This window comes from Oncorhynchus kisutch, linkage group LG3, assembly GCF_002021735.2.
Source record: "Oncorhynchus kisutch isolate 150728-3 linkage group LG3, Okis_V2, whole genome shotgun sequence".
In the NCBI taxonomy this organism is placed as follows: domain Eukaryota; kingdom Metazoa; phylum Chordata; class Actinopteri; order Salmoniformes; family Salmonidae; genus Oncorhynchus; species Oncorhynchus kisutch.
This window is the reverse complement of record NC_034176.2, coordinates 52712585-52738901: the sequence shown is the minus strand read 5'-3', so window position 1 is coordinate 52738901 and position 26317 is coordinate 52712585. Positions and strand designations below refer to the sequence as shown.

General features: G+C 42.7%; 1 protein-coding gene across 2 annotated transcripts in view; it reads left to right on the top strand.

The window, feature by feature from the left end:
• Nucleotides 1-26317, top strand: part of prmt3 (protein arginine methyltransferase 3) — a 112871-nt gene that overhangs the window by 18959 nt on the left and 67595 nt on the right. For both annotated transcript variants that reach the window (XM_020476602.2, XM_020476608.2), the window contains exon 10: nt 12546-12645. In XM_020476602.2, the coding sequence (XP_020332191.1) occupies nt 12546-12645 (100 nt within the window). The remainder of the gene's footprint in view (nt 1-12545; nt 12646-26317) is intronic.

Sequence of the window (26317 nt, the reverse complement as noted above, 5' to 3'; positions counted from 1 at the left end):
TTTTGGCGTTTGTATGATTTGATTTACACAACATGCCTACCACTTTGAAGATACAAAATAGTTTTAATTGGGAAACAAACAAGAAATAAGACCTACAAAAAAGGAACTTGAGCATGCATAACTTCACCCCCCCTCCCCCCAAAGTCTAAACTTTGTAGAGACACCTTTTGCAGCAATTACAGCTGCAAGTCTCTTGGGGTATGACACTTTAAGCTTGGCACATCTAGCCACTGGGATTTTTGCCCATTCTTAAAGGCAAAACTTCTCCAGTTCTGTCAAGTTGGATGGGTTCCGCTGGTGTACAGCAATCTTTAAGTCATACCACAGATTCTCAATTGGATTGAGGTCTGGGTTTTGACTGGGCCATTCCAAGACATTGAAATGTTTCCCCATAAACCACCAAAGTGTTGCTTTAACAGTATGCTTTGGGTCATTGTCCTGCTGGAAGGTGAACCTCCGTCCCAGTCTCAAATCTCTGGAAGACTGAAACAGGTTTCCCTCAATAATTTCCCTGTATTTAGCTCCAGCCATCATTCCTTCAATTCTGACCAGTTTCCCAGTCCCTGCCGATGGAAAAACATCCCCACAGCATGATGCTGCCACCACCATGCTTCACTGGGGGGGATGATGTTCTCGGAGAGATGAGAGGTGTTGGGTTTGCGCCAGACATATCGTTTTCCTTGATGGCCAAAAAGCTCAATTTTAGTCTCATATGACCAGAGTACCTTCTTCCATATGTTTGGGGAGTCTCCCACATGCCTTTTGGTGAAGACCAAACGTGTTTCCTTATTTTTTTCTTTAAGCAAGGGCTCTTTTTGGCCACTCTTCCATAAAGCCCAGCTCTGTGGAGTGTACTGCTTAAATTTGGACAGATACTCCAATCTCCGCTGTGGAGCTTTGCAGCTCCTTCAGAGTTATCTTTGGTCTCTTTGTTGCCTCTCTGATTAATGCCCTCCTTGCCTGGTCCGTGAGTTTTGGTGGGCGGCCCTCTCTTGGCAGGTTTGTTGTGGTGCCATATTCTTTCCATTTTTTTAAATAATGGAGCTCCGTGGGATGTTCAAAGTTTAGGATATTTTTTTAGAACCCTACCCTGATCTGTACTTCTCCACAACTTTGTCCCTGACCTGTTTGGAGAGCCCCTTGGTCTTCATGGTGCCGCTTGCTTGGTGGTGCCCCTTGCTTAGTGGTGTTGCAGACTCTGGGGCCTTTCAGAACAGGTGTGTATATATACTGCGATCATGTGACACCTAGATTGCACACAGTTTGGACAATTTTTTTGTATGTCCATTACATGTAATCCAAATAAAAATCTATTTAAATTACAGGTTGTAATGCGACAAAATAGGAAAAACGCCAAGGGGAATGAATACTTTTGCAAGGCACTGTATGTAATTAAAATTAGAGCCCGACCGATTAGGGCTGTTACGGTCTTGGAATTTGAGGTTACGGTAATTGGCCAGGCCAATGTACATGGTCACCGACATAACTGTTCAGGGGGGTCAAAAAAAGGGGAGGTCACAATTCTGTTTTTTTCACCTTTTATTTAACCAGGTAGGCTAGTTGAGAACAAGTTCTCATTTACAACTGCAACCTGGCCAAGATAAAGCATAGCAGTGTGAACAGACAACAACACAGAGTTACACATGGAGTAAACAATAAACAACTCAATAACACAGTAGAAAAAAGTCTATATACATTGTGTGCAAAAGGCATGAGGAGGTAGGCTAATAATTACAATTTAACATATTAACACTGGAGCGATAAATGATCAGATGAATATGTGCAAGTAGAGATACTGGTGTGCAAAAGAGCAGAAAAGTAAATAAATAAAAACAGTATGGGGATGAGGTAGGTAAATTGGGTGGGCTATTTACAGCTGGACTATTTACAGCTGCAGCGATCGGTTAGCTGCTCAGATAGCAGATGCTTAAAGTTGAGGGAAATAAGTCTCCAACTTCAGCGATATTTGCAATTTTTTCTAGTCACAGGCAGCAGAGAACTGGAAGGAAAGGCGGCCAAATGAGGTGTTGGCTTTAGGGATGATCATTGAGATACACCTGCTGGAGCGCGTGCTATGGGTGGGTGTTGCCATCGTGACCAGTGAACTGAGATAAGGCGGAGCTTTACCTAGCATGGACTTGGAGATGACCTGGAGCCAGTGGGTCTGGCGACGAATATGTAGCGAGGGCCAGCCAACTAGCGCATACAGGTCGCAGTGGTGGTTGGTATAAGGTGCTTTAGTAACAAAACGGATGGCACTGTGATAAACTGCATCCAGTTTGCTGAGTAGAGTATTGGAAGCTATTTTGTAGATGACATCGAGGATCGGTAGGATAGTCAGTTTTACCTGGGTAAGTTTGGCGGCGTGAGTGAAAGAGGCTTTGTTGCGAAATAGAAAGCCGACTCTAGATTTGATTTTGGATTGGAGATGTTTGATATGAGTCTGGAAGGAGAGTTTACAGTCTAGCCAGACACCTACAGTGCCTTGCGAAAGTATTCGGCCCCCTTGAACTTTGCGACCTTTTGCCACATTTCAGGCTTCAAACATAAAGATATAAAACTGTATTTTTTGGTGAAGAATCAACAACAAGTGGGACACAATCATGAAGTGGAACGACAGTTATTGGATATTTCAAACTTTTTTAACAAATCAAAAACTGAAAAATTGGGCGTGCAAAATTATTCGGCCCCTTTTACTTTCAGTGCAGCAAACTCTCGCCAGAAGTTCAGTGAGGATCTCTGAATGATCCAATGTTGACCTAAATGACTAATGATGATAAATACAATCCACCTGTGTGTAATCAAGTCTCCGTATAAATGCACCTGCACTGTGATAGTCTCAGAGGTCCGTTAAAAGCGCAGAGCGCATCATGAAGAACAAGGAACACATCAGGCAGGTCCGAGATACTGTTGTGAAGAAGTTTAAAGCCGGATTTGGATACAAAAAGATTTCCCAAGCTTTAAACATCCCAAGGAGCACTGTGCAAGCGATAATATTGAAATGGAAGGAGTATCAGACCACTGCAAATCTACCAAGACCTGGCCGTCCCTCTAAACTTTCAGCTTATACAAGGAGAAGACTGATCAGAGATGCAGCCAAGAGGCCCATGATCACTCTGGATGAACTGCAGAGATCTACAGCCGAGATGGGAGACTCTGTCCATAGGACAACAATCAGTCGTATATTGCACAAATCTGGCCTTTATGGAAGAGTGGCAATAAGAAAGCCATTTCTTAAAGATATCCATAAAAAGTGTTGTTTAAAGTTTGCCACAAGCCACCTGGGAGACACACCAAACATGTGGATGAAGGTGCTCTGGTCAGATGAAACCAAAATTGAACTTTTTGGCAACAATGCAAAACGTTATGTTTGGCGTAAAAGCAACACAGCTCATCACCCTGAACACACCATCCCCACTGTCAAACATGGTGGTGGCAGCATCATGGTTTGGGCCTGCTTTTCTTCAGCAGGGACAGGGAAGATGGTTAAAATTGATGGGGAAGATGGATGGAGCCAAATACAGGACCATTCTGGAAGAAAACCTGATGGAGTCTGCAAAAGACCTGAGACTGGGATGGAGATTTGTCTTCCAACAAGACAATGATCCAAAACATAAAGCAAAATCTACAATGGAATGGTTCAAAAATAAACATATCCAGGTGTTAGAATGGCCAAGTCAAAGTCCAGACCTGAATCCAATCGAGAATCTGTGGAAAGAACTGAAAACTGCTGTTCACAAATGCTCTCCATCCAACCTCACTGAGCTCGAGCTGTTTTGCAAGGAGGAATGGGAAACAATTTCAGTCTCTCGATGTGCAAAACTGATAGAGACATACCCCAAGCAACTTACAGCTGTAATCGCAGCAAAAGGTGGCGCTACAAAGTATTAACTTAAGGGGGCTGAATAATTTTGCACGCCCAATTTTTCAGTTTTTGATTTGTTTAAAAAAGTTTGAAATATCCAATAAATGTCGTTCCACTTCATGATTGTGTCCCACTTGTTGTTGATTCTTCACAAAAAAATACAGTTTTATATCTTTATGTTTGAAGCCTGAAATGTGGCAAAAGGTCGCAAAGTTCAAGGGGGCCGAATACTTTCGCAAGGCACTGTAGGTACTTATAGATGTCCACATTCTAGGTCAGAACCATCCAGGGTGGTGATGCTAGTCGGGCGTGTGGGTGCAGGCAGCAAACGGTTGAAAAGCATGCATTTGGTTTTACTAGCATTTAAGAGCAGTTGGAGGCCATGGAAGGAGTGTTGTATGGCATTGAAGCTCGTTTGGAGGTTAGATAGCACAGTGTCCAAGGAAGGGCCAGAAATGCACAGAATGGTGTCGTTAGAAAAACTGAGGCCACTGAGTCTGCCGATAAGAATATGGTGATTGACAGAGTCGAAAGTCTTGGCCAGGTCGACGAAGACGGCTGCACAGTACTGTCTTTTATCGATGGCGGTTATGATATCATTTAGTACCTTGAGCGTGGCTGAGGTGCACCCGGGACCGGCTTGGAAACCGGATTGCACAGCGGAGAAGGTACGGTGGGATTCGAGATGGTCAGTGATCTGTTTGTTGACTTGGCTTTCGAAGACCTTCGATAGGCAGGGCAGGATGGATATAGGTCTGTAACAGTTTGGGTCCAGGGTGTCTCCCCCTTTGAAGACATACGTCTTAATAAAAACCTACTTGAAACAAACCATTATTATCGTAGCATTTCATTATTGTTATTATTCCTCAATAAATTAAGAAATGCCAGGTTGGAGAGGATCTATTGCGTTTTTGTGTTGACACAACGTTAATGGAGTCAAAATAAAGATATGCAGAAAAGCCAACAGGTTGGCATATGTTTTTTTTATTACTGATCCTATTTCGACGCACAAACCATTCAAATGAAGTTTAATTCCACTTTTCCTGAAATATTTGCATAACGTCACAAACTGTGCTGCGGAGGTCATTCGATATCAGTGGCATTAACACATTTTCTTTAGAGAGAGGACATCTTAATGAAATAATGTAGCCTAAGTTACTAAAAATAGGCATTTGATTCTTATTAAACAGATGGAGTCCAGACAGGCTACTTTAGGAAACTTTCTGAATGGACATGTAGGCCTATAGAGAGAATCAGCAATCTCACACACGCAAACTGCTGTAAAAGCACCCCTTAATCAAAGCCACCAGCATGTGTCAGACACAAACTATTTTTCCTTAAAATGTATTTAAAAACCTTGGCCTACCTTAGGCTTTCAAGAAAGTAGGCTTGAAGATAATGAGTTGACAATGAAAGTATGAAGTATTATCATTTGTGCATTCAGAAAGTATTCAGACCCCTTCCCTTTTTCCACATTTTGTTACTTTACAGCCTTATTCTGAAATTGATGAGGAAAATAATTTAATCAATCTATACACAATACCCCATAATGACAAAGCGAAAACAGTCTTTAAGACATTTGATCAAATGGTAAAAAATAAATAACGGAAATACCTTGTTTACATAAGTTCATACCCTTTGCTATGAGACTCGAAATTGAGCTTAGGTGCAACCTGTTAACATTGAGCACTCTTGATGTTTCTACAACATGTTTGGAGTCCACCTGTGGTAAATTCAGTTGATTGGATATGATTTGGAAAGGCACACACCTGTCTTTTTAAGGTTCCACAGTTGGCAGTGCATGTCAGAGTGAAAACCAGCCCATGAGGTCGAAGGAATTTTATGTAGAGTTCCTGATGGTCACTCTGGCAGAGCTCCAGAGTTCCTCTGTGGAGATGGGAGAACCTTCCAGAAGGACAACCATCTCTGCAGCACTCCACCAATCAGGCCTTTATGATAGTGGCCAGACGAAAGCCCGCTTGAGAAACGGAATTATCTGGTCAGATGAAACCAAGATTGAACTTTTTTGCCTGACTGCCAAGCATCACGTCTGGAGGAAACCTGGCACCATACCTACGGTGATGGTGGTGATTTTCAGTGGCAGGGACCGGGAGACTAGTCAGGATCAAGGGAAAGATGAATGGAACAAAGTACAGAGAGATCCTTGATGAAATGGGACTACGGTTCACCTTCCAACAGGACAATGATCCTAAGCACACAGCCAGGACAACGCAGGAGTGGCTTCCGGGCAAGTCTATGAATGTCCTCGAGTGGCCCAGCCAGAGCCCGGACTAGAATCCGATCGAACATCTCTGGAGAGACCTGAAAATAGCTGTGCAGCGACTCTCCCCATCTAACCTGACAGAGCTTGAGAAGATATGCAGAAAAAAATGGGTGAAACTCCCCAAATACAGGTGTGCCAAGCTTGTCTCATCATACCCAAGAAGAATTGAGGCTGTAATTGCTGCCATAGGTGCTTCATCAAATTATTGAGTAAAGTGTCTGAAACACTTATGTAACTGTGATATTTCATTTTTGTAAATATTATTTTATATAAATTAGCAAAAATGTATAAACCTGTTTTTGCTTCGTCATTATGGGATATTGTGTTTGTGTAGATTGATGAGGGAAAAAATGTATTTAATCCATTTTAGAATAAGACTGTAATGTAACAATATTTGGAAAAAGTCAATGCATCTGAGTTCTTTCCAAATGCACTGTATTTAGCAGATTGTGTTGCGCCCAAAAAAAATCTAAACTTGTTCCTCACAAGTGTAGCAGGTTTTGAACTCTGCTAACAACGTTTCCACTCTGAAAATGAGAATGGTAAATTACTGTTATTAATTAACATAAATGACTGTAACCAAATGGCCGGGATAAACAGTAAATTGCATGTTTTACAAATGATAGGCTACCACATGGGTGTTCATAGGCTACTATTCTACTTTGCGGGGATTTTTTTGGGCCTGATCAGCGTTGATTAGTCTATAAAATAAGAAAAGATTCTGTATAAAATTGTACCATGCCATGTTGGAGAGGATTGGCGCATTGTCCATTTGACAGTTAGTTCATTATAGGCTTCAGAGCCAGAACAACCTTGTCGACTGCTGTTGAATAATTAATAATTAGTCAGACACATCCAACCTTTTTTAAAAGATAGATTTATTTATTTATTTACTAGCAAGCAATCAAAACGAGCCACCCATCAACTCCACCCATCAACAGCAAAAAATGTTACTGCAGTGCCATATCCTATAGCATTCTACACCCCCGCCATCTAGCGATTAGCTGCTCGAGCATCCAAGGAAAGTTGGAAAGAGGAGGAAATGTAGAAAGTTTTAATAAACAAAGGTAGCAAACATTCCTGCTATTAGGTAAAGTTTATCTACATGAAAGTAAATGTAATAAAATACTAGAATGAATTTAGGCCTATTTAAACAATTATTTTCATTGCATTCTCCGTCCATAACTGTCAGTTACATGGTTATTCAATTACTGTTACAGCCCTATGACCAATATGCTATTTTGGGTCTGATTACAATTTTTCTTTTGGGGGGAGGGGGAGAACTTACAGATACCGATATGTATGCCGATATACTGTTTTACAGTGGGAAAATTAAAAAGTTACATTTTTCGACACTGAATTCTCGTAAATTGCCATCCAAAATAACACATATCCAATAACTATGCTTCTTCCAATGTTGATTTCATACATTGTGACAATAATGACACATCATGATAATGGTTCAGATTAGCATTAGATTCCCCTTTTCCATCCTATTTATTGAATATCGGTTATCGGCCGATGGCGATATAGCTTTAAATGGCCAAAATTGACTTTTTAAAAAATATATATATTTTTTATATATATATATACAGTGTGTGTGTGTGTGTGTGTGTATATATAAATGTAAAATGTTTGTTTTGTTTTTGTGTGTGAACCAAAATATCAGTTGTGCTCTCATTATAATTGTTACTGTTTGCCAGACAGGAATCTCTCTCTCTCGCTCATATGTTTAAATTAGAAAACAGGACGAGTTAAGTTGCCAAAGTCATTGCCTTTGAAAAATGGGAGATTCTTGATGACCCTACTGAATTATCTGATTTAGTCGAATGTTGTTGTGTAAATTTTTCAACCAGCTGCACTGAAAGCCATGCTCACGGATAGGAATACTTTAGGAACAGCACCCTGATGAAGATTTGAACACTGAACCATATTGGTTTTTAAAGGAATGTTCCACTCAAAATACAATCGAACTGTGCCGTTGGCTGGTCTAGTTGTAGTGCTGCACTAGTTGTAGTGATGCTGCCCCCAGACCACATTTGTCCCTGGGTGCAGCGATTTCCCAGCCCCCCGTTCCTCCACTCACATTCTCTGCTTTACCCCTCTCGTCGATCTCCCCATCTACATTACAATGTGTCAATGTCAGGAGAATTTAGTTCTCGTGTTCATTAACCAATTCAATTAAACTACTCAGTCTGCTATATCAGGATTTGTGAGATACTGATAGAAATGAAGACAGACAGAGGCCCAGTCTACAATAGTTAAATGTTTATTCACAGGAATGTTCTCCTTATCATTTCTGGTACATTGGTCTATATACCTCACATTTCGTCATAAATGTCCCTCTTCCTCTCAGATACAATGGCAATATAGTTCACAAGCCTTCTCACATTGTCTGCCACGTGTTAAACAATCTACTACAAACCCAAGGTCTCTCCCCTCCCTGGGTGGGGACAGAATGTCCTGTAAGGAACACAGTATTCCAGCCGGTCTGACGATAGCTCCATTCGTTTCTAACAAGGAACAGAAAGTCCTTGTTCTAATTCAGAACTAAAACTACACACATTATATTCAGTGTTGTGATTATAATAAGTTTCATACAGTGACAGAGTAGTATTCTGTTTAGTTATAGTTCTACGTTAAATGTATACATAATTTAGTCATTATTTAGTCATTATTCAAGTCCCATAACTGTCAATAAAATGTTAAAATGCCTTAATACTCAGTGGCCTGTCTGTAGGAGCGAACCATTTTTGTGAACAGAGTGGTGTACCTAATAAACTGACCAACATTAGATTTTCTTTGCTGCAGGACATTGGGTGGAATCAACTACGTTTTATTTACAAGGAGCACGTGTGCACCTAATTTGAAAAATGTAGGCGCACCCAAAGACATTTAGAAGCACAATTAAAAATATGAGGTAATAAAGCTAGAATCATTGGGCTCACTGTAGTGCCCTGTACCCCCGGGGGAGTTGTGGCATAATCCTGCTACTCCGATACAGATGGATTTAAGGTGATGAGACGTGTGTATTTAACCCACGGGGGGATTAACACCACAAGCAACCAGAAGAATGGCACTCTATGTCCGTCTTTCTCTAACATGGACATACACAAACGCTCTCGCTCTCTTTCTTTTAGTCATATCTCTTTCTACCCCTTAACGCCCCCCTCCCCCACCCAGTGTCCTGACATTGTCCTCTAAATTACCCCAATAATGAGATTACAGTGTATCCTTCTCCTGAAGGGAGGGAGAAGAAGGGAGGGAGAGAGGGGGGATAGAGAGAATGTTAGAGAGTGATTCTGGGAGGATGTGATAGCGAGCGAGAGAGGGAGCGGAAGATAAGGATCAGCGCTGCATAAATGCACTCTTGGGCCGTGAGTAATTGTTCTGTCCCCAGTAACATTAGCTGTCATGATAATGGAATATGCACAGAGATTGATACCCTGGGTTGCCGGTCAGAAAAGGAAGGATCATTTAAACAGGGTGCAATTTCGTAGTCACCACATCAGTATGGACTCGCATGTATTGTGTATACACACACCTCATCTGTACACACGTGCTCTGGATGCGCGCACACACACACACACACACACACAGGTCAGGTTGGGTTTTCGTTAATACACAAACCTCTGTGTGAAAGGGCCATAGGGGAGGAACAATTATGTCCTACTTACCCAAAATAACTTGGCTTTTGACCAATGTTAGAGTAGTAGGTTGGGTATATGTCGGAACAAATTCACTGTTTGTTGTGCCTCAACTACAGGGACTTTTTTCTTTATATACTTGTCAAATCAAATTTTATTTGTCACATACACATGGTTAGCAGATGTTAGTGCGAGTGTAGCGAAATGCTTGTGCTTCTAGTTCATTCAATGCAGTAATAACCAACAAGTAATCTAGCTAAAAATTCCAAAACTACTACCTTATAGACACAAGTGTAAGGGGATAAAGAATATGTACATAAAGATATATGAATGAGTGATGGTACAGAGCGGCATAGGCAAGATACAGTAGATGGTATTGAGTGCAGTATATACATATGAGATGAGTATGTAAACAAAGTGGCATAGTTAAAGTGTGATACATGTATGTGATACATGTGATACATGTATTACATAAGGATGCAGTAGATGATATAGAATACAGTATATACACATACATTAATAATGTAGGGTATGTAAACATTATATTAGGTAGCATTGTTTAAAGTGGCTAGTGATATATTTTACATTTCCCATCAATTCCCATTATTAAAGTGGCTGGAGTTGAGTCAGTGTGTTGGCAGCAGCCACTCAATGTTAGTGGTGGCTGTTTAACAGTCTGATGGCCTTGAGATAGAAGCTGTTTTTCAGTCTCTCGGTCCCAGCTTTGATGCACCTGTACTGACCTCGCCTTCTGGATGATAGCGGGGTGAACAGGCAGTGGCTCGGGTGGTTGTTGTCCTTGATGATCTTTATGGCCTTCCTGTGACATCGGGTGGTGTAGGTGTCCTGGAGGGCAGGTCGTTTGCCCCCGGTGATGCGTTGTGCAGACATCACTACCCTCTGGAGAGCCTTACGGTTGTGGGCGGAGCAGTTGCCATACCAGGCGGTGATACAGCCCGACAGGATGCTCTCGATTGTGCATCTGTAGAAGTTTGTGAGTGCTTTTGGTGACAAGCCAAATTTCTTCAGCCTCCTGAGGTTGAAGAGGCGCTGCTGCGCCTTCTTCACGATGCTGTCTGTGTGGGTGGACCAATTCAGTTTGTCTGTGATGTGTATGCCGAGGAACTTAAAACTTACTACCCTCTCCACTACTGTTCCATCGATGTGGATAGGAGGGTGTTCCCTCTGCTGTTTCCTGAAGTCCACAATCATCTCCTTAGTTTTGTTGACGTTGAGTGTGAGGTTATTTTCCTGACACCACACTCCGAGGGCTCTCACCTCCTCCCTGTAGGCCGTCTCGTCGTTGTTGGTAATCAAGCCTACAAATGTTGTGTCGTCCGCAAACTTGATGATTGAGTTGGAGGCGTGCGTGGCCACGCAGTCGTGGGTGAACAGGGAGTACAGGAGAGGGCTCAGAACGCACCCTTGTGGGGCCCCAGTGTTGAGGATCAGCGGGGTGGAGATGTTGTTGCCTACCCTCACCACCTGGGGGCGGCCCGTCAGGAAGTCCAGTACCCAGTTGCACAGGGCGGGGTCGAGACCCAGGGTCTCGAGCTTGATGATGAGCTTGGAGGGCACTAAGGTGTTAAATGCCGAGCTGTAGTCGATGAACAGCATTCTCACATAGGTATTCCTCTTGTCCAGATGGGTTAGGGCAATGTGCAGTGTGGTTGAGATTGCATCGTCTGTGGACCTATTTGGGCGGTAAGCAAATTGGAGTGGGTCTAGGGTGTCAGGTAGGGTGGAGGTGATATGGTCCTTGACTAGTCTCAAAGCACTTCATGATGACGGAAGTGAGTGCTGCGGGGCGGTAGTTGTTTAGCTCAGTTACCTTAGCTTTCTTGGGAACAGGAACAATGGTGGCCCTCTTGAAGCATGTGGGAACAACAGACTGGGATAGGGATTGATTGAATATGTCCGCAAACACACCAGCCAGCTGGTCTGCGCATGCTCTGAGGGCGCGGCTGGGGATGCCGTCTGGGCCTGCAGCCTTGCGAGGGTTGACACATTTAAATGTTTTCCTCACGTCGGCTGCAGTGAAGGAGAGTCTGCATGTTTTAGTTGCGGGCAGTGTCAGTGGCACTGTAATGTCCTCAAAGCGGGCAAAAAAGTTATTTAGTCTGCCTGGGAGCAAGACATCCTGGTCCGTGACGGTGCTGGTTTTCTTTTTGTAATCCGTGATTGACTGTAGACCCTTCCACATACCTCTACATTAATTACGATTTGCTGCAGATCCCCCACACAAAGAAGAGTTAAACAGAAATGTGTACCAGAACAATTAGCAGGCCAAACTATCCCTCTCAGCACTGCCTGGACTGCGCAAAAATGCAAATGCTTTCCGTTTGAGTTATATTAGGTTTCATAGCTCATCCTTTAAAGTCTTAACCTTAGAATATTACACAAAAGCTGTGTGTTGTTGGGAGACCATAGTACAGCTATTGATTTGTTACCATGATTACAACTATTCTATTCTGGAGTTGAATGCAAGTGTAAAAGTACAACTAATGTTGAGTAGAACACTGTGACCGATCCATGGTTTTGGCCTATTTGCTGAAAGCATCACTCCCAACACTTCGTTATTTAACATTTAATTAGTTTTTTTGGGATATAAGCTTCTTAATGTACTGTTTAATTTATCTCTGGCTGTAATTGTGGACTATCGCATATTGTCTTGTTTCATTATTGCAATAAAAATGTTTTGAACAGGAAAGATAACATATTTTTTCTTCACTGTCTCGTTTCCTCTCAGGTCGAACCAGCTGCAGGACAGGGTCACTCTGATAAAGGGCAGGATAGAGGAAGTCAAACTGCCCGTTGAGAAGGTGGACATCATCATCTCAGAATGGATGGTCAGTTCACTGTTCATGCTCATTATTTTAGTTTATTTTAATTACAGGTTATGGTTTAAAAAAAAGTGATGGACATTCCAAAGATAATGTATCTTTTCGGAAGATTTCCTGAATCTGCTTGAATTGAAATGGAAATGCCGCAAACCCTGACAAATTATATTGTTATTCTAACTGCTCTGAACACTATCTCAACATACAGTATAGAAACCTCCACTACGCTAGTAACAGCAGTGACTATTTTAAACATGGTATGTATAGAATTAGCCCCGGCCATGTCCCCTCCTAAATAGTTAACCAGGGTTACTTGGAGTCGCTCTGAGCACTGATGCCCATTCATCAGCCAGGTTCTCGCTGGCGAAACGGATGAAGGGGTTGAAAGTTGAACACTCCGCTGAAGTCATCCTTTATTCATGAGCAGGCCGTATCTGTCCCCACTCACGTCCCACCCCAGCTTTCCCCGAACCCCCGGGATCAGACGGAGCATTGCGGTTCGCACGGGCACGTAATCTCACGCTGTTACCAGGGGAAATAGAAATTCACAGCGTGACACGAATCTCTAATGACACCGGCTCACAGAACGCTAATAAATCTGAGAATCCTCCTGTCACTTCTCATCACCGCAGCGACTGTGGACATTTCTCAAAGAGTGCAGGGCCCAAAACGCTGCCCTAGGATCTGCCTGTGTAAAGTGGAGAAATGACAGCCCTTGCAGAGTCGTAAATTCATTGAGTCTGCGTTAGACCTTATTGCCGGTAAGTTGAAGTAAGTCTTGAGTCCCGACTGCAAGAGACTGATGAATCCCCGTGTCTTACAGCAGTGTAGACCCAACGAGGTCTGTCTTCAAGTTGTCATCAATGGATTTTAATCAGAATACCAGTCCTTTATAGATGTGATCTGATGCAAGTTTTTACCAACAGAGCGATGGAAATCACTTATTTTAATACCTCAAATTTGTTTATGCCGTCATGACTGATTGATCTACAGGCTATCAATATTACTAACTTAACAATTTATCATAGTAGCCAATCACCAGTGTGTCGCACTGTACATCTGAACACATACCTGGGTGTGAGGCTTTACTTTGATGACCTTGTGTCGTTGCTTTACTCATAGACGAGAGTGATTCTGGCAGAACCTAGGGCTATGCTGATCCCAATGCCAACGTGTCATGCTGTAATACATCACTAAACTGGCCCCTTATGTCCCCCAACTCCGTCCAGCACACAGAGTACACACACACACACACAGAGAGAAGTCCAACACATACTCACAAGTACATGCACGCAAACACACACACACACTCGAAGAGCACAATGGGGGACAGAGGAGAGCAGTGCCAGCCAAGTACCCCAAGCCTCCTAATGCTTCCAACAGGGGACAGGGAATATGGGTCATACCTCTGCCAACCAGCCAAAGGGGTGCTATGGATACACAGGAGGGACATCACTAAAATTAGACACTTCTAGAGAACATGACTGCTTCCTTTCACTCTTGAAGTGATAGGAGAATATTAAAGGCACAGTCTAAATATATTTTATCTCTGAGATAATCACAACATTTGGTCAACAAAGGCAAAGAAAGCCTCCTTTATGTTCAGAGAACATTTGTCATATGCTACTTCTCATAGTGTGTGATTTGAAAATATTGGCCCTAGGTGAAGCTTACTCAGTAATACACACACTACAAGTTAACTGGGTGATGTAAAGTGATCCATCCAGTAAGGTCTCTCTACCCCGAGGGAGACGTGACAAGTTCCATCAGAAAATGTCCGAACTTTTGGCCGTCTCCCACTTTCAGACTAGACGATAGGGGATCACTCGGGCTGGTGATTAATGGGGGCGGGTTAATTTTTGTGAAACAAGTCGCCTGTCTACCTAGCCGGGGTGTTGTTTGAGAAATGGCCTTTAGCCGTGCCACTGTTGTTTCATAACTCAAAGCATTGATCTGTTCCTCTCTCTGTTCCTCTCTTTCTTCTCTCTCTCTCTGAGGTTGTGTCCCAAATGGCACTCCATTTCATATATAGTGCACTACTTTTGACCAGGGGTCACGGGGCTTTGATCATAAGTAGTTTGCTATGTAGGGCATAAGGTTCCATTTGGGATGAAGCCAGAGATGAGACCTCTGACTGGGGGGAGGAGGGGTTGAATTACTGAGAAGCTAAATAAAGATTGTTACCTAGAGATCAATCAGGTCTGATGGGTCTAGGTGACTGTTTTCTGATGGGGGGAGGACTCATGAGTGAAGTTGGCTTTAGAATCAGTTTTGTGGCCTTGATCCCGGAGAGAAACTTTTGGGGCTGAAGTTTTTATATTGAAATCCACATCTAGGTCTCTTCAATGTGAGCGCGAAGCTTAATTCCATTGGTTGCCCTAGGTCACTGGGAAGTGAGTAGCACATGATGGTGAAAAGTAAATGAAGCAGGGTAAGCTTGACTTGGAAAGAATACTTTCAGATTTTAAAAAAAATTCTCAGGGAGGTGGTAGGTAATTGAATTAAGGAAAACACACTTTTCATAACTTATCAAGCAAAAGGAAGACGTGAAGGACTTTGGCTTAATGTTTGTGGTCTGTAGATTTGACAATATTTTTTTAAATCCTATTTTACGAGGATTTGTTTTGAGGTGGGCAAAGTTTTCCTCGGCGTCCACTTAGGAGGGCACCAGAGTTTGTTTGGGGAGAGTTCAACACGTAGACACACCACACACACACACACACACACACACACACACACACACACACTAACTGTGTGCGGTAGATCTGTGGAGCCAAATTAATGGCAGCCTCCTCTCTAGCCTCATTATCAGTAATAGGAGTCTCACCTGCCCAAGTGGAGGACAGCAGTAATCAGTCATACTGTCGCCCAGTCGGACTGACTGTCACTCACCCACACATGCATAGGCACATACACACATGGTGACACACACACACTCACAGAGACAGACACATGAAAACACAAACATATGCACATTGACACACATGCTGAACATTATTTTGAATTGACCTGAACCAACTTCAGGTTTTCAAATCAAGCTTTATTTATACAGAACATTTCAGACATGGAATGCAACACAATGCGCTTCACAGGAAAAACAAATAAAAAACTGTGAAAATAGAAAGCTGAAATATTTACTACAGAACAAACAACATAAGATAAAAATGACACAGCTGAACAACTAAAAAGCACCCTAAGGAAAAGCAAAGCTAAAAAGGCATTTTAAGATATTTGAAATATGTCCACAAAATACTTTCTCTACCTCCAAGACAACACTTACTGTAGGTGTGATACCATGTGACCTAGCAGGACCAGAAAAGTACTTCTCCCTTATCTCTTACTCTCTTAACTCTGAACAAAAAAGGAGAAAAAAGGACCACCATCTCCAGCAGGCCGGCCACAGGCCCTGGACCTTTGCCTTTAATGGCCAGAACTGGTAATTGATAAATTAGGGAAAAGGTATCTTTTAGAGAATAGTACCTGTAATCCAGTGCAGAAATTGGAACGGAAGTGCCCATGCATTAAACAGGATCAGAAGAAGAATTTGTCTTATAAGGAAATATATATACAACAAGCAAAACGATCATGCTGTTTTTATGTGGCTTCTATGAAAGTCAACTGTTTGCGTGTGATCAGGGGTGTGTTCACTCCACCGATTCTGTTCAAAAACTTTTCTTAAATGGAAGCAAACAGAACAAAACAGGGATAAACATAACTGAATGTGTCTAATAGAAGTTGAAACTGTTGGACTTATGAATACATCCTAGATCAGCTATATGCAGGCAAGAGTGTACAAGGCAGTATTGAATGTGTCACTGTCACCTTGATTACTCCAAATTCGCTCGACCTATACAACTACGCTGTAAACATTCATAGGCTAGGTTGTAGGAACCCCAAGATGGGTACAGAGAAAAGTAGATTATCATGCAGTAGCCTATCGATGTTACATTGAGATGGGTGAATTTGATTTATCTGTTATTTTACCAGGTAATTTGATTGAGAACACGTTCTCATTTACAGCAACGACTTGGGGAATAGTTACAGGGGAGAGGAGCGGGATGAATGAGCCAATCGGGAACTGGGGATTATTAGGTGACCGTGATGGCCGAATGGAATATGAATGACATTCATCCAATATCCTGTAATAGAAATAAGGCCATGCTCATGAAACAAATAATCATCCTCCCTAATCATAAACGGCACCAACCGCCACTGGTCTGAATGCACTCATGACCCAATTCTATGCACTCAAACGATGGTCTACTTTTGTGAATTGCCTTGTGAAAGCCTAACACTGAAATATTGTATTTTGGCTATACATGTTGGCAAGCTTTAAAATTATGCCCACCTAAACTAGATTGCGATTTATAATGGACCGTTTTTGGATTTTGTAAACAACAACAATAGCGTAAAGGCAGAGATGCAGGGCTGGGTTCCAAACAAAACAACCACAATTGTGCTTTTTGTAGTTCCTCAACACTGCTAGTAGAGCTAAAAAAACAACAACTTATAGTTCACGACTCATCTTTGAGTCATAAAAGTGCATTGAAATGACTTATGAACTGTGCACAATTTGGAGAGGTGTGTGTGGCTACTTGGAAACACCAGTTAGAACTCTCACTAAAACCCTTGTCATTTTTTTGTTGTCTCATATTGCACCTACCACACATTTTCTTGTCATGTTACTGTATGTATCCAGAGTATTTTCAGATTTTGTTATCAACAAATGCGGCAAAGTACAGTAAATGAACATAAAATAAAATGTGTTATTTGGATTCAGTCTTGTCAGGTGAATTGTTGTCTTCATCTTTAGTCTAATCATTTTCCTATAATCTCCTAACTATTCCCTTTTTAATTGCTACCATGGTTATGCATATGGTTTCCATATTTCTCCTGTCAGAAACATTTAAATGTATCCCTATCCATATAGGCCAATTCCCACGAGTGTAAGGGGTTAACAGCATTAGTTAATCGTGATGTGTCGCAATGAATTTGCTCAAATATGTCCCTAAAGAAAGAGTTTTCCATTTATAATGCAGTGCATTGAGTTCGGGTTTGCTTGTAAGGGATGGGGACACAACATTTTGTTTTGATAGTGTTTTCACCATAAACAACACAAAAGTAACTAACTGTAACTAACTTCTAGCTAGTTATGCTCCCAGTGTTCAAGTAGGCCTATTCACTCTTATAGATGTTCTGGAAGTTTTACACTTGCACACACACAATCTCTCTTTCTCACACAAACAGACACACAGCTTTAAGTACTGTTAAAGCTTGAGGCATTCTAAAGGAGTGTGTCTAGGGATAAACAACAACAAAAATATATTATGGCTGCCCTTATGTTTCGCTTTATCATATTTTATTAACATTACACAATAAATGCATATTTTATGTACTTAACTCTTTTGAACTTGATGTGCACCAGATTCATTCTTGTCGAAATTAACTGACCAAATTTTGTTTGTTGACACAGTTTATCTTTTTGGGGGACAGAGCTCATTAGAATAATACCCAGCCTGCTTTGCAATCGTACACTTACATTTAGGTAATTTAGCAGACACTTATCAAGAGCGACTTCAGTCAGTGCGTTCGACTACGGTAGATAAACAACCACATGTAAAACATTTATGTAACCGTTACTGAGAATGCTGTTGTAGTTTAACTGGTCTGTTGGTTAGTTAGTTCACTGTACCTTAAGTCCTGCTGATTTAGGAGCTGGCTGAGAAGCTCATGGATGATTAAGAGGCATATGGGAACATAAAGCTCCCTACTGAAATATTCTCTAAATACCATTATTAATTGGAAATAAAACTTTCAAATGTAAAAAAGTGCTTTTTAGTCGTTGAATGCAACTTAGAGTGAGAACTGACACAATTGATTAATTTGGGAGGTACTTGTTCGAATTGAGTTGATTCATATATTTTTTTTATTTATCCTTCATTTTGACATGGAATACATTTTGAGACCTAGGTCTCTTTTCCAAATGCACCCTGTATAATAAAATATAAAACACAATAAACCAAATATATTCTGAACAAAAATATAAATCAAACATGCAACAATTTCAATGATTTTACTGAGTTACAGTTCATATAAGGAAATCAGTCAATTCAAATAAATTCATTATGTTCTAACCTATGGATGTCACATGACTAGGTAGGGGCACAGCCATGGGTGGGCCTGGGAGGGGATAGGTCCACCCACTGGGGAGCCAGCCCAGCCAATCAGAATTATTTTTTTCCCCCAAAAAGGGCTTTATATACCGTGCATTCGGAAATTATTCAGACCCCTTGACTTTTTCCACATTTTGTTACGTTACAGCCTTATTCTAAAATTGATTAAATTGGTCACTCTGACTACAGAGAAACTACAGAGTTTATCTGTGGAGATGGGAGAACCTTCCAGAAGGACAACCATCTCTGCAACACTCTACAAATCAGACCTTTATTGTAGAAATGGCAGACGAAAGTCACTCCTCAGTAAAAGGCACATGAAATCCCGCTTTGGGTTTACCAAAAGTCAACTAAAAGACAATCCATGAAAAACAAGATTATCTGATCTGACTAAACCAAGATTGAACTCTTTGGCCTGCATCACATCTGGAGGAAACTTGGCACCATCCCTATATTGAAGCATGGTGGTGGCAGCGCCATGTTGTGAGAATGTTTTTCAGTGGCAGGGACTTGGAGACTAGTTGGGATCGAGGGAAAGATGAACAGAGTAAAGTACAGGGGGATCCTTGATGAAAACCTGCTCCAGAGCGCTCAGGACCTCAGACTGGGGCGAAGGTTCACCTTCCAACAGGACAACAACCCTAAGCACACAGCCAAGACAACGCAGTAGTGGCTCTGGGACAAGTCTCAATGTCCTTGAGTGGAGGCAGTTGGTATTGAAGAATTAGAGCAGTTTTCTGCTGAAAAGTGGGCCACATTGTCAGTAGAAAGGTGCAGCAAGCTCATTGATTGCAACAAATGTATACTAAAATGAACAACCACAGAAAAGCACTCAGCTTATTTCTTTGAAATTGTGTGTACAAATTAGTTTTACATCCCTGTTATTGAGCATTTCTCCTTTACCAAGATAATCTATCCACCGGACAGGTGTGGCATATAAAAAAGATGACAAAACAGCATGATCATTACACAGGTGCTCCTTGTGCTGGGGACAATTAAAGGCCACTCTAGAATGTGCAGTTTTGTCACACAACACAATGCCACAAATATCTCATGTTTTGAGGGAATGTGCAATTGTCAAGCTGACTGCAGGAATGTCCAATAGAGCTGTTGCCAGATAACTTAATGTTAATTTCTCTACCATAAGCTGCCTCCAATGTTGTTTTTAGAGAATTTGGCAGGTCATCCAACCAGCCTCACAACCACAGACCACGCCAGCCTCCACATTCGGCTTATTCACCTGTGGGATCATCTGTGCTCAGACAATGCACGGCCCCATGTTGCAAGGATCTGTACATAATTCCTGGAAGCTGAAAATGTCCTGCATACTCACCAGACACCAGACATTGAGCATGTTAGGCATGCTCTGGATTGACGTGTACGACATCGTGTTCAAGTTCCTGTCAATATCCAGCAACTTTGCACAGCCATTGAAGAGTGGGACAACATTCCTCAGGCCACAATCAACCGTCTGATCAGCTCTATGCGATGGAGATGTGTTGCAGTGCATGAGGCAAATGGTGATCACACCAGACACTGACTGGTTTTCTAATCCACACCTATTTTTTATTAAGTATCTGTGCCCAACGTAGATTAGGGTCTAATTCATTCATTTAAATTGACTGATTTCCTTATTTGAATTGTAACTCAGTAAAATGTTTGAAATTGTTGCATGTTTTGTTTATATATTTGTTCAGTGTAGTTAACATACGAGATGTGAGTATTCCCCTCACACACCCCCAGTGCAGTGACGTGGAGATGGATCCTGTGTTTTGCTAATAAACAGTGTGAGAAGGGCGTAGCGGGGTCGGATTGTGAGTCACGCTGTTAGGCTTGAAGAGATCGTCCCAACGCATTATGGGAGAAAAAGGAAGGCGTAACTCTCCTTCCAGACGTTTCTCTTCCTCTCAGAGTCTTCCCCTCCCTCTCCTTCATGTGAGGCAGTGTCCCGTGAAATTGAGCTCTAAATTATGAGGTCGGGATACGTTGCGAGAGCGTTTTAACAACGACCTGGTTCTGAGAAAAGGAGAGACCAGGACTAATACAGTCAGCCAGTCAGTAGATATGGACTTTGGTTCTGGAGTGAAAAATAACAGGTTACTGTTGGGCAGGGGGGACCAATGTAGACCCTAACGCTACTTTAAATTCGGAGGCAATCATCATCTTTTCAGTTCATCCATGGGCCATGAGATGGTGGCGATTTGTAGTTTGTCTCCCTCCCTCTCTTATCTTCTCTCCTCTTTCTGCTGAAAGGTTATCTTAATTTGAATAATCATCTGTGAATTATTATGCAGCTGGCCGAAGCCATCTCACTTGCTCTCCCTCTCCCTTTCTCTGCGCCTCTACTTCACCTCTCCTCATCTTCCTCATTTCCTTCTCTCAAAGAGGTTCTGGTCCTAGCCTCTTTCCTGAGCTCCTACCCTTTTGGTATGCACAGATCTGAAAGGACTGTATTGGTGTAAGCAATATGGGGATTGCTCCACTGCCCTACCTGAGGCCATATTGCTTTCATCTATCCACCTCTTTACTGTTTGAAGATCTGGATGAAAGCAATATGGCCTCATGGAGGAAAAGGGTGAGTTACACCAATGTTATTTACAGCAAAGGGGCAACAGTAAAGGATCTAGGGGTTGAGGTTGAACCGAGCCAAAAGAGGAGGAGTTAGGTCTATAGGAAGGGTTGCAGGCTGGCTTGGTAAAAAAGCCATTTGTCAGCAGTGTACACCAGTAAGGATGAAGCCAACAAGATGTAATAATGGAATAATACCCGGGCTAATGTGCTATGTAGTGGAGCTGAACACAGGGCCACGCCAGGGTCAGACCTTCCCCTTGACAGAGGGGCTTCTGAATAGCAGGGAACGTGGAGAGTGCTCCACGACAAGTGTGGGAAGGAAAGAGGGTCATAAAATTACAATTAGTAACCCCCTCCCACTCTTCATAAATATGTTGATTTCATATATTTTTGGTTGGTTAATTTCTGCCTTGAAATATTTTGTCGAGGGTTGCCATGGTGCTATAATGGCAGCATACTCTGAGTGCTCCTGTACATATTGTACATATTTAGTTGACTTAAGTGTTTTTAAAAATTATTATTAGGTGTGCATGCAAAGTAATGCACTACTCTAGATTTCTTACGTAGTCATATTATTATCTGATTGTAAATGTTGCATCTTTCATTTATATTTGTGTTCAGTGTAGATCAGATGAGATGTGCTGGTATCAGTTGTATTCCCCTCACACACCCCCAGTGCAGCGACATCTATAGATGGCAGCATTCACGCAAAACTGAAAGCGTGAACCACCGCATTTAAGTAAGTAACTGGTAATATGGTTGAATACAAACTGTAGTTATTCCATCCGTAAGGCAATCAAGCAGGCAAAATGTCAGTATAGAGACAAAGTGGCGTCGCAATTCATCGGCTCAGACACACTACATATGTGGGAGGGACTACAGACAATCACGGAATACAAAGGGAAAAACAACCACGCCCCCGGACACTGACGTCTTGCTCCTGGACAAGCTCAATACCTTCTTCGCCCACTTTGAGAATAACACAGTGCCACCAACGCGGCCTGCTCCCAGGGACTGTGGGCTCTTGTTCTCTGTGGCCGACGTGTGTGATACGTCTAAGCAATGTGCAAGATGGCGCCGACAGATAGTGCAGCTCTGCTTCTAGCTCCTTTGTGTGTTATTTCTTACATTATTAGCCCAGGAAATGTTTTGTGTTATTACATACAGCCGGAAATAATTTTGGGATATCAGAACGACGGTAACTCACCAGCATTACGACCGGGAATACGACTTTCACGAATTGGTTCCTTTGTTCGTACCCCCCAGGGCAATTTATCTGATTTCAGAGGTTGATCCAAAATACCGCCGGCGGAGAAGAGGTATTCGGAGTAGACTTTTAGTCCGACTCAGGAGGCGCGCACACCATCCACTGCTTCCAAGTATATTACTTGCTAATGTTCAGTCTCTGGATAATAAGGTAGACGAGCTCAGGAAGAGAATCTCCTTCCAGAGAGACATTAAGGATTGTAACATACTCTGTTTCACGGAAACATGGCTTTCTCGGGATATACTGTCTTTGGCCGTACATCAAACTGCGTTCTCAGTATATAGAGCATACAGGAATAAAGAAATCTTCGGGAAGAAGTAAGGTGAGGGTGTATGTTTCATGATTAAAACACTGACTGTGATTAAAACACTGGTGTGATTGTGATAACATACAGGAATTTAAGTCCTTTTGTTCACCAGACCTAGAATACCTTTCAATCAAATGCCGACCATATTACCCCCCAAGAGAATTATCTCAGTCACAGCTGTGTATATTACCCCTCAAGCCGATACCACGACTGCCCACAAAGAACTTCACAAACTGGAAACCACATTTCCTGAGGCTGCATTTATTGTAGCTGGGGATTTTAACAAAGAACATTTGAGGAAAACGCTACCGAAGTTCTACAAACTCATTGACTGTTGCACTCTCTCTGAGAACATTAGACCACTGCTACTCAGCTTTTTGAAATGCCTACAAGGCACTCCCCTGCCCTCCCTTCGGTAAATCAAATCACGACTCAATTTAGCTCCTCCCTTCTTATTGGCAGAAATTCAAACAATAAGTACCCGTGCTAAGGACTATTCAGCGCTCGTCTGTCCAATCGGAATCCACACTTCAAGATTGGTCTGATATATGTTCCGGGAAGCCTCTAACATTGACGAATGCACGGATATATGGTGACTGAGTTTATCAGAAAGTGTATAGGAGATGTTGTACCCACTGTGACTATTAAACCCTACCCTAACCAGACACCGTGGATAGATGCCAGCATTCACGCAAAACTGAAAGCGGAACAACTGCATATGACCATGGCAAGGTGACTGGGAATGTGGCCGAATACAAACCGTGTAGTTATTCCCTCCGTAAGGCAATCAAACAGGCAAAACGTCAGTATAGAGAGAAAGTGGAGTCGATATTCAACGGCTCTGACACGGGACGCCTGTGGCAGGGTCTACAGACAATCACGGACTACAAAGGGAAAACCAGCCACGTTGCGGATACCGACGTCTTGCTTCCGGAAAAGCGTGAGTAACACATTTTAAGCATGTTAACCCTCGCAAGGCTGCCGGCCCAGACGGCATCCCTAGCCACATCCTCAGAGCATGTGCAGACCAGCTGGCTGGAGTGTTTACGGACATATTCAATCTCTCCCTATCCCAGTCTCCTGTCCTCACTTGCTTCAAGATGTCCAACATTGTTTCTGTACCCAAGAAAGAAAAGGTAACTGAACTAAATTACTATCGACCCGTAGCACTCACTTCTGTCATCATGAAGTGCTTTGAGAGACTACCTTACCTGACATCCTAGACCCATTTAAATTTGCTTACCACCCAAATAGATCCACAGATGATGCAATCACCATCGCACTGCACACTGCCCTATCCCATCTGGACAAGAGGAATACTTATGTGAGAATGCAGTTCAATGACTATAGCTCAGCGTTCCTCTCCATAGTGCTCTCCAAGCTCGTCATTAAGCTCGAGGCCCTGGGTCTGAACCCCGCCCTGTGCAACTGGGTCCTGGACTTCCTGACGGGCTGCCCCCCAGGTGGTGGAGGTAGGAAACAACCTCCACTTCGCTGATCCTCAACACAGGGGACCTGCGCCTTCAACTCAATCATCAAGTTTGCAGACGACACAACAGTAGTAGGCCTGATGACCAAGAATGACGAGACAGCCTACAGAAAGGAGATGAGGGCCCTGGCAGTGTGGTGCCAGGTGAATAACTTCTCACTCAATGTCGACAAAACAAAGGAGCTGATCATGGAAACAGCAGGAAGCACGCCCCTATCCACATCGATGGGACCGCAGTGGAGCAGGTGGAAAGCTTCAAGTTCCTCGGCGTACACATCACTGACGATCTGAAGTGGTCCACCCACACAGACAGTGTGGTGAAGAAGGCACAACAGCACCTCTTCATGCTTTTGTAGGCTGAAGAAATTTGGCTTGTCATGTAAAACACTCACAAACTTTTACAGATGCACTATTGAGAGCGTCCTGTTGGGCTGTACCAACACCAGGTATGGCAACTGCAACGCCCGTAACCGCAGGGCTCTCCAGAAGGTGGTGCTGTCTGCCCAACCCATCATCAGGGGCAAATTACCTGCCCTCCAGGACACCTACAGCACCTGCTGTCACAGGAAGGCCAAAAGAATCATCAAGGACAACAACCACCCGAGCCACTGCCTGTTCATCCTGCTATCCAGAAGGCGAGGTCAGTGCAGGTGAATCAAAGCTGGGACCGAGAGACATAAGCTGTTTTTCAATCTCAAGGCCATCAGACTGCTAAATAGCCATCACTAGCCGGCTACCACCCGGTTACTCAACCCTGCACCTTAGAGGCTGCTGCCCTATATTCATAGACATGGAATCACTGGCCACTTTAATTATGGTTACATACTGCTTTACTCATCTCATATGTATGTACTGTGTTCTATTCTACTGTATTTTAGTGAATGCCACTCTGAAATTGCTTGTCCTAATATTTATATTTCTTAATTCCGTTCTTTTACTTTTAGATTTGTGTGTATTGTTGTGAATTGTTAGATACTTTGGCATTTTGGTACACCCGCAATAACATCTGCTAAATATGTGTATGTGACAAATATAATTTGATTTCACATCAAATCAAATTGATTTATATAGCCCTTCTTACATCAGCTGATATCTCAGTGGTGTACAGAAACCCAGCCTAAAACCCCAAACAGCAAGCAATGCAGGTGAAGAAGCACAGTGGCTAGGAAAAACACCCTATAAAAGCCTAAACCTAGGAAGAAACCTAGAGGAACCAGGCTATGAGGGGTGGCCAGTCCTCTTCTGGCTGTGCCGGGTGGAGATTATAACAGAACATGGCCAAGATGTTCAAATGTTCATAAATGACCAGCATGGTCAAATAATAATAATAATAATCACAGAAGTTGTCGAGGGTGCAACAGGTCAGCACCTCAGGAGTAATTGTCAGTTGGCTTTTCATAGCCGATCATTGAGAGTATCTCTACCTCTCCTGCTGTCTCTAGAGAGTTGAAAACAGCAGGTCTGGGATAGGTAGCAGGTCTGGGATAGGTAGCACGTCCGGTGAACAGGTCAGGGTTCCATAGCCGCAGGAAGAACAGTTGAAACTGGAGCAGCAGCACGGCCAGGTGGATTGGGGACAGCAAGGAGAGAGAGAGAGAGAGAGAGAGAGAGAGAGAGAGAGAGAGAGAGAGAAGAGAGAGAGAGAGAGAGAGAGAGAGAGAGAGAGAGAGAGAGAGAGAGAGAGAGAGAGAGAGAGAGAGAGAGAGAGAGAGAGAGAGAGAGAGAGAGAGAGAGAGAGAGAGAGAGAGAGAGAGAGAGAGAGAGAGAGAGAGAGAGAGAGAGAGAGAGAGAGAGAGAGAGAGAGAGAGAGAGAGAGAGAGAGAGAGAGAGAGAGAGAGAGAGAGAGAGAGAGAGAGAGAGAGAGAGAGAGAGAG